At 33.9% G+C, this 14,643-nt stretch overlaps 1 protein-coding gene across 1 annotated transcript; it reads right to left on the reverse strand.

Annotated features, from left to right (window-relative positions):
* Positions 1-332: 332 nt before the first annotated feature.
* On the reverse strand, positions 333-14,319 carry LOC134265413 (eukaryotic translation initiation factor 5B-like; the record flags this gene model as incomplete). The annotated part of the gene is made up of 6 exons (XM_062747621.1): positions 14,239-14,319; positions 12,196-12,378; positions 5,624-5,785; positions 4,529-4,660; positions 552-683; positions 333-409 (listed from the first exon to the last, which is right to left on the reverse strand). Coding segments are annotated over exons 1-6 (767 nt in total), but the record flags the coding sequence as incomplete, so codon positions are not given.
* Positions 14,320-14,643: the final 324 nt, after the last annotated feature.

Raw genomic sequence — 14,643 nt, forward strand, 5'->3', positions numbered from 1 at the left:
ATCATTATCAGACTGACATATTCTTCAAACATTTCAAGATTTCAATTATGTGTGAATGAAGTTTTGCTAGCATTTTAATGGCTGTCTTTTCCTGCAATAAAGGAGAGGAAATGCTCATAATACTGGCTCAATTTTTTGTATAAGACATGACACCCCAGAATAAAGTGACACCGTTAGACTAAATCTGTGCCAATCAGCTCTTCAGGCAGAATTTGATGCCATTATCAATGGTCCATTAAAATTTCTGTATACAAGACTCATAGTTGCAAAGTGCACTGCAATAAAAATGCTGCAGTTTCACTTTTAGAAGTACATTAAGGTGTATCACTTACTGACTGTCATGTTCCAACATTACAGATGCTTTCATGATGTCTCTCTTGTGCACTGGACCAATATTAATGCCCGCATACTGAAAGGCAAAAACACAAAGTTAAATGACAATTTCAAAAATATCATGTTTAATTACTTGCTAAACACCAAGACTTTTGACCTTTATTTAATATATAGTTCATCTAACAGTTAGAGAACATTTTGTTGGAAAGGTGGCTTACAGGAATTTTAGAAGTCCGTAGGAATTCTAGTAGAGCTTCCAGTGACCCTAAAGTGGACGCCTGGACAAAGACTCCTCTTTCTGTCAGCTTAATGCTACTCAGAACCTCTTTCAGGGCCGCAGACAGTTCCTCCTGAAAAATTAAATGAGGCTCATGGGTCACAATGCTCAGCCTAGTCGCTATGACCTCTACTGTTCTTCATTAGTAGGTTTTCCATGCATATTCATATATAAAACTTCTTAAAATTCTGAAGATACCTTAGTATGCTTCTAAATAAAGCTGACTAATATCTTTGCTGTTTTGAGATAAAGATTATTAAAGATTTTTTTTCCTGTACATATTTTATTAAAACTTTGTTTACCTATTGTGAACCCACCCTATCCTGGGGGTCATAATTTGAACAAACCTTACAGAACAGACAGACAAACAATTGCTAGGTAAAATGTGATCAGAAAAGCTCACTTCAATTTTCAGCTCAGGTGAGCTAGAAATAAGTTAATGAACAGAAAATATTCTGCTACATTTTTTTTTTGGAAAAAACATATTGCTTCTTAGGAAGGGGAAAAAATAATTGCTTTTTTTGTGGAAAAAAACCTCAGATAATTATAAATCTTAAACAATGAAATGGTGAGAGCATGAGCCAGGTACTCGTGTACTGTTGTTGATTGATTGACCATCTTTAGTATGTGACCTTAATTATCAGAAACAAATTGACTTCTGAGAAGATTAATTGCAGGAAATTTTCCTTTTTTGCAAGGAGTTGGTTTTTCTAATGGGATTTTTTTGTGTGTTGAATCTCTATGTATGGTGTGATCAATTAGAAAGAATAACCCTATAAAATCCCAAATTGATGATACTCCATTACTATTTTAGTGGAGAAAAGGCCACCTATTACTTGATTATAAAAGAAATTAATATTTCAAAATAAAATATTGACAACAAAAGAGCCCTTCACACAACCTAGGAGTGGACCTAATTTCTAAACCTACAATGTGAATGAACAGTCAGGCCTTGATTTATGCTTCAATTACTATCAATACATCTTCAAATTGGCGCTCCCTTCAAGAAAATGAAATAAAATACAGCCCTGTAATTACAAAAAATTTAGTTCAAATGATGTATACCTGCTGTAATCATAACTCAGGGTATATTAATACAACACATGGAACAACTTTTTTCTCACAAACTTTCAATGGACAATTAAGATCCAAATTGATTTTTAAAGCTTTAATAGCAAGGCTATCAGAAGAATCTACACACCGCAAAATTAGTAAATTACACCACAGTTTGTGAATATGTCTGATGGCAAGGGATTATATTGGCGACACATACTTTGAGATTTTGGCAACATTTGTCAAAAGAAGAAAGCATAAAACTAACTTAGCCTTACACATTTATTATAAAAGGCAAAAGATTCCCTATTGAAAATCAGTGGTCCCCTTAAACTTCTGATAACATTGTCATTATCCATTAAAAATGAAATAAAAACGACACTGGTATGCTGAAACAAGAACAATGCAGGAATAAAGCCTGCCAGAATACTGGTACAGGTGCATATGTACACGGTACTTAAACGATTTCTAGCATTTAGCTGAGGTATAAGCCATAATGTATATGTCTTTCTAGGGGAAAAAATCTAGAATTTTGAAATCTTGTTGTAGAAGACACCAGATTTTTAAGTGACATATGTAATACCCCCATAATATAGGAATAATATACCTATATTCAATATAGGTAATTATTGCTTACTCAAGTAAATTTTTTGACACAGGAACACCTGCCTGTGTCATCAGATAATATCATCATCACCATATTGAGATAACATCATCATCATACCATATAATACCTGCCATACAAAAATTTCCATCAGCTGAATAGGTATCTACACACTGTCAAATCAATGACCAACATGTATGCATGAACGTAATTTTTAAAATCAAAATACCTGTAAAAATTTGATATTCATGAAAGAATTTACACCACCATGAAAATTATGGAAATGATGAGTATGTCATGAAAGAAAATGTTCCAGTCAATGACCACACCTAAGTTTACAGAATTTTTCTGAATTATTTGAAAACATAGATAGACACTTGGTTTAAATTTTGTTCACTCAAAAGAAAACTGGCGTGTACAGCTGTCAAATTGAAATTGATTGTACTATGTCAATGTTTCAGGGGTAAAAAAGAAGGTCTGTGGCATGTTTTATCAATGAAACACACACATACATTAATCAATTTAATCAATGAGCTACATTTCCTGCCTTTTTTTGTCGATTTGTTCATTCTCATTCAGACGTGAGTATTTCGTAAAATATCCTGGCCCTAGATTTTTAAAAGAAAGTCAATAATTTGACAGAGTTTAGAGTCACCTGCACTTTTTGGCCAAACATGACCTAGCTTAGTTCATTAAGCAGGTGCCACTGGGCATTTACTTTTTGCTTGCAGATTTAAAGGGGCATTCTCATTTTCAGTTTTTGTTTTGATAGAGTACATCAACATAAAAATGTCAATGTGAAACTGAAGTGCATCATTTTGGTTTTCAAGTACAGTTGTGTGCTGGGACCCTAAACCATCAATGTCGCAACACCATCTTTAATATCTAGACCTCCATTGTATTTCCCCTCTCATTATTACAAGGCTCTTCTGGGCTGTTCCACAAAATAATCTGGATACTGGTGTGGAAGTTAATTTTGCAATGCTACAGAAAAATGCCTTGTCGTTTTTAACAATTTTTTTTTAAGTTGACTTTCTTCCCTTTAAAATTTGACTGCAATTTCACAACTTTAATTAAGAAAAGATAATTAATTTGCTGATATCACAGTGTCACAAGACCTTACATGAGGAAGTTCAGCTGCTCTTAAAATGGGAGTCTTGGGGCAGATGATGACAAAATTAAGAAGAGTCCTTTCAAAAAAAACAAAAAAAACAAAAAAACCCACCTAGCATGGGTTTGGAAATCATCTGTCTTCAACTGAGCCCCTGAAGGTAAAGTGTTAAAAAGATCAATGACTCTATTGTACCTAAACCCATTAACTAACTGGATAGTACTTTTAGCACAACAAATAAAGAAGAACAAAAGAAGTGCTAGACTTTATAAACAATCCTTCAGAAACTCTTATGTCACCTGACAACAGATTTTCCAAAGGCTACAATTTTTCAACTTTAGTAATGTATATTCAAAAGCCTGCTTTGCACAAGATTTTTGATGCTGCATTCAGAAGTAGTAGTTTTACCCTGTTTGTCTTAAGAAATGACCTGACAGTGTGTGTTTTCATTTCTTATACGAAAATTGAAAAACTGGAAAACTGTATAAATATATACTGTGTAAAAACTTTGATCACTTATTTTGGGCAGCCTTGAGGTCGAGAATTAACTAGAATCTAAAGCATAAATCAAGAAGCTTTTCTTGACCAACAAACAGAAAGACAGACAAACTCAATAAAATGTGATCAGAAAAACTCGCTTAAACTTTCAGTTTAGTGAGCTAAACATTCTCTGTAAGCTTTCAGGTACTCTGCACTCTCCTCGACAGCTGCAGTTTGTATCTGATTTTGTAGCAGATCTCTGATAGGTAAATCTATTTCTTTATAGCATTCTCTAGCATTAAGAACCAGACAAAACTAAAATGTTAGACATTCATGATGACCTATCATATCCCAATCCCATCATTATGAAATAAAATCAGGTTCTTGTCATCTTGCCTATGTTTTAATTGTTCCTTTTTATTGCATCATCATTTTATAAGGATCTATAACAATATTTTAGTGTTGTGCATGCTACACAGTACACAAGTACTTTTTTCCATAAAGTTGCATCTCATGTTGAATTTTCAGAGCATAAATTCACATAAACACTTAGCGCCAAAAAACATGCAGTGATAAAAATGAATGATAATGAATAAAGATACAATCAAAATACAGCTATTAAATCAAGAAGGAAACCTTCCCTTTTACTGGAGAGATGACCTTGACTGACCTTGTAATACTCCACTTCATCGTCCTTCTTGGCCACGTACATGGGGAGACCCGCGAGGGACTTCTCCAGATCCTTGGCGATGATCTTGACCCCCTGAGCGGCCTTCACCTCTTTATGATGCTCCCAGTTAGACTAAAAACAACAAAGTTATCTGTCTAGTCAATATTAGTTATGTCAATATTTGGTGGTACATATTTTTTTTTTTTCAATGACTCTATAATTGAGGGAGAGTGTGGGGGGTGGGGTAATTTTACTAAATGTTCCACCCAATTGTCTTTCTGTGTGTGGTAACTTTTCACATTTTTACTCTGACTTATAAAGGTTTCACAAGAAAGATTAACTTGATTTCTACATGTAGCCTTAACTTTGGATTTGCTGGGCCAAAGGCCTGTATTTACCTGCAAATATTAACATTCATGATTATAAACAAAAATTAAAGGTTTCAGATCACTTTTCATTACTTTTGATCAAACTATAGCCAAGTCTTAGAGCAGCCCTTGATCTGTCTCAGTGACTATATAAATGTCACTTATGCATAGTCAAATCTTTATCCATGAAATTTATTTCTGTTTATCAAAGTTCTTTATTTTTACAACAACTTCAACTCCAACTTCACATTCAAACCTATTTTATTGTGAACCACTGCAAAAATATATGAATGATCCTATCAGAGATACATTTAAATTGAAATTTAACACATTTCAATAAACAGGATGTGTTATCAACTTCTAACTTTAAATATGCATATTTTTCAAAATTTTATATCGTTAAAAATATTAAATATCTCTTATTGCTGAAATCCTGAGTCAATAAATAAAACGTTTTTAAAACTGATTTTGCCTTTTATCAACTCTAATTAGCAGTAAAGAATCCAGAAAAAAATTTTGTGTTAATATCTAGGCTAGCATGCAATGGCAATGCCTTTTCTTAACAGCAGTTAGCAATAGTTCTGTTGACACTAAAAAAAAAAATAAAACAAGGGGGAATAAAAATCACTTTGTTTTAAGCGTTAATTCGTAATAAGCCTGTCCGTTATAAGCATATTTTACTGTACCCGTTTCTAACCTATATAATATACAAGCAATCGTTACATACCTTGACCCTTAGCTCTTTCATTGGCTGGGGCATCAGTAGTCCTCTGATATGAGTGACTATGGGTCCTTCTGTCCCCGGGACGATGATCTGGTCTCCCTCCCGAATTGAACCATTCACCAGGATAATGTCTAATGTGGTACCCAAGCCAGGCAAGGCTTTCACCTGTGTCAAATACATTCAACTATTAGAAAAAAACTGGGACTCGTATATTGGAAACTTCTGTCTTAACGTTGTAAGACTTGCATTATGACAAGGAGTAGGTCTTCATTTAATATTATACAGTAGTATTTATATTCAATTAGTATTCTTCATACTCAATTTTCATGCTTGCAAACTAATTAATTAATGAAGTGACCTTGAATTCATAGGAGTTTTATCTAGGAATCATATCCATAAATTTGGAACTATTAAATCAATATACTTTGATTTATCAATTCAATGTCTTCAAACCGAAAAGATAAGAGCAATGATTTTTCTGTGTCATAAACATGCAAGACAAGATACTCTCCAAAGGGTCAACACTGTTATCAGAATATACATTCAATTCAGACAGTCTTTGTAAAAAAAAAAGCCCTTTTTTCAAGAGAGTCAACAGCTCTCTTCCTTTCTGACTCATCTGCCAAAAGTTTTCACTCTTCTCTGATAGAAACTTGCTTAAGAGGAAACTCGACAAGAGGTCAATGGAGTGGGAGTTTTAATCAACTCACCTGGAAAAGCAAACAAATTTGTTCCCTACATTGCAACAGAATGTTTGTTTTAGAAAATCTTGTTGATCATAAAAAGTGGATTGAGGAAATGGCATCAGATCTGAGGCTGGGGTCAATGTTAGCTAACTAGACAAGGCTCTACCAACTTGTTAACATGAAAATGCTCTTGCTTGGAACAATGTCTTAGAGTACACACATAATTGACAAGTAATGCCTGACAACATGGATTTCACGCATGTACTAGATACCTTCTACAGCGGACAAAAATGAGGAAATAGCTGGGGCCGGCGACCATAAAAACTACACTTTTAAGATGAAATGTGCTGATTTATTAAATGTACCTTTAAACACACCCAATTCAATTTAATCCAGCACTTTCAATCTTCATTTAATGTGTGTTCTAATATCAAAGAAGTGTGAAATTGAAAACTTTAAAAAACATAAATACATTTTATATAAAATTTCACCCAAGGTTAATGCCAATTTCATTTAATATATTTGGAAATTATTAATGTGTTTCTCTGATTTCTTGATTATATTCAGATTTTCTTGATGTAATAAACCTTCTAAGTATGAATTTATGATTTGCTATCACTAGCTGATGAAGTTTTAAAGGTGTATGCTAAATCTAACTAAATAGTGTGAAATATACACAGATTGAATGTCAGGATTCGCATTTCAAACTTTTACGAAAAACATCACTTTATTTTTAATAAAATAAACATCCATTAAACATGATTTCTCTTCAGAAATAGAAAACCATAAATCCCTATCCATCCTTGAATTAAAATTTGACGCCAAATCTTCCCTCCATTTGTCAGGTCTTTTCATCTCCCTTTCAAATTGAGATTTTGGAAAACCATAATTTTTTATTTTGCATGCCAAACAATTTTGTGTGAAGAATTTGCTTTCAGATAGAGATTATGTCACAATGGCAGATATAATTGTTATATTATAGCAGGGGCTGATGCCACCCTTTGATATGTTCATTGAGGCATCATTTCTTTTTCTTTAGCTTCATTCATAAACTTTAAGGCCCTGGCTCCAAACCCCCCTGCTTTAGTGTACCATAAAATTAGTCTACAATATATCAAATCAAATGGACTTATCATTGCATGCTGATTGCATACAATTTACTCTACAGACATTTCTATTCTGTTTGTCCTTGAGTGAACTGAACACTGATGCTTGCAGATCATTGGAGAAAACAGTGGCTCCCAGATTCCTGCATTCTCATTTCTTTTCATTAACTCCTTTATTTCTTCCTACAGGTACCTTGCATCCATTAAATATTTCTTCCAAGTACTTGAGATTAAAGATTCCCTTGATTCCATATGGAGGTTTGAGCAATGGGTAGATCCACCTACAAAATCCAAGAGCCCATTCCCTGTAGCATTCCATGCACTGCACCATGCTGGATTCAAGTCATCAAGCGTTTGATTTTTGCAGAACAGGCAACATTGAAAACAAGAGTACTAGATACTATGTGTACTCTTCTTCTGGAAACAAATGTGATAGTGAGCAATAATGGCCTGTAGTGTTTTCATTAGCTTTTGATTGTTAAAGTGCAGATTCATTCATTTCAGATCATTTATCATCCCTTTAAATAACATTTTACAAATGTATTCTGCATGGGTAACAAAATCAAATTTAGTCAATCAATTTATAAACTTTATGAAGCTTGTCAATGATTAAATTATCAATGAATATTGAGTGATTCAGCACATTGAATTCTTTGTCATTCCCTTCTCAAAATTCAGAAAGACATTAAATATGACTCTTTTGACTTTAATTATATACACCAAAGAATTGTTCTCTATGTCTAAAAAGACACGTCTTTGAAGGGTAAATTCAAAATACTGACTGAAGTGAACCCACACGATTGTCCTGTTTTTACAACACAAATTCAGATCTTTCCAAATGCTTCTATCCTCTAAGCCCTGCTTTATTTCCCTAACAAATGCAAACCCACCATGTGTGGCCACATTGGACTTCCTGCCAGAAAAACAATCTGTTTATTGATACTTGCATGATACTGCATTTTTTTCCCTTTATTGTTACGTGTTAACATTGAATTATTCTTGCATGTGTGGACACAGTATTGGTGACATTGCTTAATACTGAATCTGAATCCAAAGGCCCCAGCTTATACACAAAGCCAAATTAATTTTGTTGAAGTTGTGGGGAACTCAATCTGTCATCCAATTTCAGTAAAGTTTGGGGTTTAAAATTCTCAGAAGTCCAAACCATTTAAGGGGAAATGAAGAAAAGTTTTTCTTTTACAAGACTACTCTGCATGCACTTTTATCATCTTTTTTTTAACTGACAACTTATGTAAGAACTGTTGAATACAGGAAATGGAAATGTACGCAATTACTTGAAAGAAAGAGGGTCATGGCCGGAAATGGTCGGGTCGCCTTGTCTGCGAATTCAGGGGACTTGTAGTGAATTTGAGATGATTTTTACAAGAATGAAGTACTTAGTGTCGACAGAACCACTTAGCTTGTTTCACAAGATCAATCCAAAAGACCAGCTTTGTCATAGAAGTCTGTAGCAATGATAATAGGTTTGCAATTTTTGTCAAATATTATTTCTTCATCTAGCCAATTTCCTTCTGCAAATGCATGCATACCGGTAAGTTGGCTGGGTATGCACACAAATGTCTTCACTGAATATTTCATTTTTAATTATCTAAACACACATTCTAATTAAACTGATATACAAGTAATCTGAAAGAAAAGTGATATAAATGGAACATAATGATGAAATCTCCCTGATCTTCATACCAGAATACCTTCATCATCACTGACGGAGGAAAAGGTTTTGGCCAACAAAAAATTAATTGAATTTAAAAAAAAAATTATTTCCAGGAAAATCCTGTTTCCTTCTCTCTTAAGCAAAACTAGAAATATGTCCATAGGACATGAATGCCCCACCGAGGGTATATTAGTTATGCAACATGAAAATTTGTATTAGTGTAAGAAATTTGATCAGAATATCTTGAATAGAGATGCAGTTGAAATGCTTACATCAGTATGTATCAGCATATGAAGTTTCACACTAATTTCCTTAAAGTGAGGTCAAGGTCAAAGGAAATGCCAAGGTCAAAAACTGTTCATGCAGTTGAAAAGCTCTCATCAGTATGTATCAGCATATGAAGTTGAAAAAATATTATAAAAGGTTTCTTTAAAACTGACTTAAACACAAATTGATAAAAGTGAGGTCAAGGTCAAATGAAAGGTCAAGGTCAAAAATGTTAATACAATTGAATTGCTTACATCAATATGTATCAGCTTATGAAGTTTGATACTATTTGAGGAAAAGTGAGAGGTCAAGGTCAAGGTAAAAATGTTGATGCAGTTGCATATCTCTCATCAATATGTATCAACATATGAAGTTTGATAAAAATATCTAAAATGATTTCTTTATTTAAAACTGACTTAAATACAATTTGAAAAAAAGTGAGGTCAAGGTCAAATAAAAGGTCAAGGTCAAAAATGATAATGCAGTTGAATTGCTTACATCATCTATCAGCATATGAAGTTTGACACTGATTTAGGAAAAGTGAGGTCGTGACTTAAACACAATTTGATAAAGTGGTCAAGGTCTAATAAAAGGTCAAGGTCAAAAATGTTGATGCAGTTGAATTGCTTACATCAGTATGTATCAGCAATGAAGTTTGACACTGATTTAGGAAAAGTAAGGTCAAAAAGGTCAAAGGAAAGGTCAAAGTCAAAAATGTTGATTCAGTTGAATTGCTTACATCAGTATGTAACAGCATATGAAGTTTGATAAAAATATCTTGAATGGTATCTTTAAAACTGATCTAAACACTAATTGAAGATAAGTGAGATCAAGGTCAAAGGAAAGGTCAAGGTCAAAAATGATGATGCAGTTGAATAGCTCTCATCAGTATGTATCAACATGTGATGTTTGATAACACCATATTGAATGGTATGTTTAAAACTGAGCTAAACACTAATTTAAGAAAAGTGAGGTCAATGTCAAAGGAAAGGTCAACGTCAAAAAATGTTGATGCAGTTGCATAGCTCTCATCAATATCTATCAGCCTATGAAGTTTAATGAAAATATAATGGTCAGTTCCTTTGAAACTGAGCTTTGAACAGAGCTAAACGTAAAGTGTGACGGAAAGACAGATGGAAGGACAGAAGACGGACATGACAAACACTATATGCCCAGCCATATTCATGGCGGGGCATAAAAATTATTCATACAAGCATGTTTTTTTAAAGAATTTTACAACAAAAATAATCAAACTTGCAACCCTTTTGAAATAATTTCATTGTTAATTTACAACAAAATAATCCATATTTATAAAATGTAAACTTGAAGCATCAAATTAATAAATTTGAATTTTATTAAGAAAGTTATTAAAATTTTAATAAATTTAGGAAAAAAGTTACAGCTAATTGGTGAGTTAATTCCATTTCTATAAAAAAAAACAGTGGGAGATAATGTTGCAGAGCTGTGTGTGTTGTGAATGGAAAATGAGGAGCGTGCAGCGATAGGATCTGGGCAACACCTCTCTTTTTTGGGGGTCATCAGATAACACACATCCTCTCAACAACAGACATCTTGTAACATGCCTGCCCAGGTACACTATCTTGTCTTTATCTGGCGCATGCATCTTGTACTTAGACATAAAAAGAGGACACAGAGAGAGAACAGTTCATTTAAAAAAAACAGTCTTTATTGGCAAAAAAATGTCTATTTTCACAAAATGAGAGTTTTACATAATGCTGTGAATACTGTTTTCCTCTAAACAAAAAAATCCACACAAGTCACTCAGAAAATTGTTATGAGGTGGATACTAGATCTAGTTTTTTTTTAATTAGTAAAGGTTGTAAAAGAGGCCAAAAAAGGAGAGGTGGTGGATGGGTGTGTGTGTAAATCCTTATAGTGAAAAATTATGCAGGTGACCTTATAGGGTGTGGACACTTAGGTGAATATGATATCTTACAATGTATTTTATTCCCATTCATTGTTTTCACCTTTCAAAAACTGACTTTTCTAAGGTTAAAGCATTTTTTTCATATTAAAGTGATCCCAGTTTTAAACTTGCTTGCAAACACTATCAGCACATAAGGATTTTGTAAATATCCTTTGAAGTTTTCTCTCTGAATACAAGCAATGTTCCTGGGACTTGAAAAGTTACACAATCTTATATCAAAGGATCTCAAATGTTTAATCCAAAAGTCCAATGTGGGCAATTCAGGTTATGCAATGAATAAAGGATAATAAGATTTCACAAATGGACAAAAATGGGAGGAAAGACTTCATTTAGCAAGGACCCAGGCTTTGCACAACTAGAAAACTGATAATGAGATTTATGAATGAAATGCTAACACCTGAGAGTAGAGGCTTGCGTAACATTTTATCAATTCATTTCCTGTTTCGTGGCTCATCAAAGTTAAAGAGGAAGAGGCTTATTACTATGGAGGGAGATATTAAAGCCTTCTAAGCCTACCTATCTTGTTGTAGAGTGATTTGATAAGGCACTTTGGAGCAATTAAAATACAGAACAGGTCAGGGACCTTTATATAGGCCCTCCTGTACAGAGCAGATAATCCCCACCCCCACCCATCACACCATTATCTACGTAACATCTGGAAAACTCCAATTGGCCATCTCATATAAACATTCCCAGCATCTCCCCGTGCCTTACAATTATATTACTGTAGTACGATTACTGGTTATTTTTATTTCAATCTTGCATCACCCATCCCAGTGTCCCATCCTTTTCAATAAGACAAGTAATATTGTGGGAAAGTCTACAATTATCAGATACTCAATGCATTAGATTATTGATTATACCAAGAAGGACAACTCTAAGTAACTATTTACCTCCATGACTGTGGCTTGGAGTTCCTCACTATAGGCCAGTCTCTTGGCCATCATGGTTTGGGCCAGCTCACAAAGTAAGGCAATCAAATTGCCCATGCCATCTCCTGAGTGGGCAGAAGTGGGCACCAAGGAGACATATTCCCTCACGTTTTTGTTTTCATAAAATAGTGCAGCATTAATGCTCTGAAAGAAAAAGAAAAAGAAAATTCAAAAATTCAAATCTTGTATGCTTCAAAGAACATTACTTTTTTCCATACACATAATTTTGGTTTCAGAATGATAAACCTGAAATATTGGTGAAGGTAAAACGTGACCCTGATAATACAAGGGCTGTTTGGAAGTAATTGAGACTTTGTGTTAATTCTTCTTTCTAATGATTGTCGCCCACGTGGCGCAGTGGTTAGTGCTCTAGAGTCGCAAAGTGAGGAGTTGATCCTTACGTCGAGGGTTCCAATCCCACTGTGAGACGTGGAGACCGGTCCTTCAGATGAGACTGAATAAACCAAGGTCCAGTGTCACAGTAGGTGCTGGCACGAAAAAGATTCCTCCCTGCTCAATGGCACTAAGTGCCGAGTAATCAAGACGAAATTTGGAGCTCTCCACCAGCAAGTGGTGGCGTATCCATATGAGTGAAAAATTCTCAAGAGGGACGTTAAACAATATTCAATCAATCAATCTTTCTAATGATTGAATGCCTTCTGGTGAAAACTGGCATACACATTTGACAAACACTAAAAATTAACTAGAACTGTCCAAACGGGACAAAATACCCCCAGCTGGGTTTTTTCAGAAGCAAGTTTTTCCATAATAAAGCTATGTATCACACATGAATTATGAAAGTTTTCTTCCAGTGACCTTGAAATTCCCCAAATGACCTTGGGTCAAGGTCATGACATACCCTTGGATCAAAGGCAATCTTTGCATGAAATGAGAACCTACCAAGATTATCCATAAGAAAGATGTGGACCGGACACGAATTATGAACTTTTTCTTCCAGTGACCTTGAACTTCCCCGAATGACCTTGGGTCAAGGTCATGACACACCCTTGGGTCATGGGCAATCTTTGAGTGAAATGAGAACCTACCCCTGCGAAATGATATTCATGATTTTAAGAACCTTTATGAGTTGTTCATAATTGTTCGTGAATGGTTCTTAAAGGATTCTTAACAGGTTCATAAAAGTAGTTCATGAATAAAATTCATGAAAACATTCATAATTCATAGTTCATGAACAAATGATGAACAAATATGAATATTGGTAATTTTCAGTTTAAAGAAAAAAACTTTGTAGTTCAAGGTAATGAATGTTCATGAATTTTCATGAAGACTAAAAATGTAAAAATAATTGTCACAAACGATCGCCAGAAAACACTCATTACTCCCATAATACAACTTTTGCATGCAGATGCAATTGTTGAACAAGCCCCTGATTTAATTAATAACATGCTTTTCTTTTGATTTTGAAAGTATGGGATCAGAGCCGAGTAGGGGAACATAAGAGGTTAAAATCACTATTTTCTAGTCTATGTAATTGATAACTTAGATTCTTCAGGATAATAAAACTCTGTTATGAACTGTCTAGAAGGGAGATTATAATTAAATTATGATCGTAATTTAAAGAACACTGCATCAATATTGACAGCATTTTATTCTCATATTGAATTACTAATGTTTCTTCATCGTTTAAATTGGCCAGCTATATTAATATTGTGCTTTAAATTTTCTCATTTTTCACGACACAACTTTGTTCGACTGAATTTTCTCTATTTGGCAAACTTTTAACAAGTTGTAAGAAAATGAAACAGACTTACAGTCTAGGAAAAATTTCAGAATCTTCGTAAAAACGTATCATAAATTTATTGACAACTAAAAAATTATATCTCTTGTCCGTACTGTACCGTACCATTCTTGAGTCGGAAAGCTTTATATTTTGATGCTGTTATAAAGTCACATTTTTCTGTCCATCGTGTGTAAATGATACAGCACAGGCTGCATGGTTATGACATGAACCACATTCGTATTTTGTAGTCTTTTCTCCTATACAATTTCATAGCTCAGGGTACTCAGTTTGAGGGAGAGTGGTTCCAAGAGATATTTGTTGTCCTCTGATATGGAGGCGGCCATATTTGAATACGAAACTATGGCTCTACAGGTATAATGTAAAAAAAAAATCCAATTCAATAAATATATAACTTATATTAATTTTAAAAAATTAATTTCAGTGAAAAATTATTCAGATAGTGTTTGTTATTTTTTGTTTAACAAAAATCTTGGCAATTCGAAACTATTTCTTAATTAGCTTTGCATGACACTTTTAAAAAGGCGCAAACTTTGAAAAGCGCGAGATGTTGGAAAGTGAATCGGTAGAGTGGGAGGATTATTAGCGTAGTAATTCTTTGTCAACCTTTGAAGAAAATAACATAATACGAAGAAGGAATATCCAGAGGA

This window comes from Saccostrea cucullata, unplaced genomic scaffold (assembly GCF_032062105.1).
Source record: "Saccostrea cucullata isolate Sc308-1 unplaced genomic scaffold, CSIRO_AGI_Scuc_v1 ctg10535, whole genome shotgun sequence".
In the NCBI taxonomy this organism is placed as follows: Eukaryota; Metazoa; Mollusca; class Bivalvia; order Ostreida; family Ostreidae; genus Saccostrea; species Saccostrea cuccullata.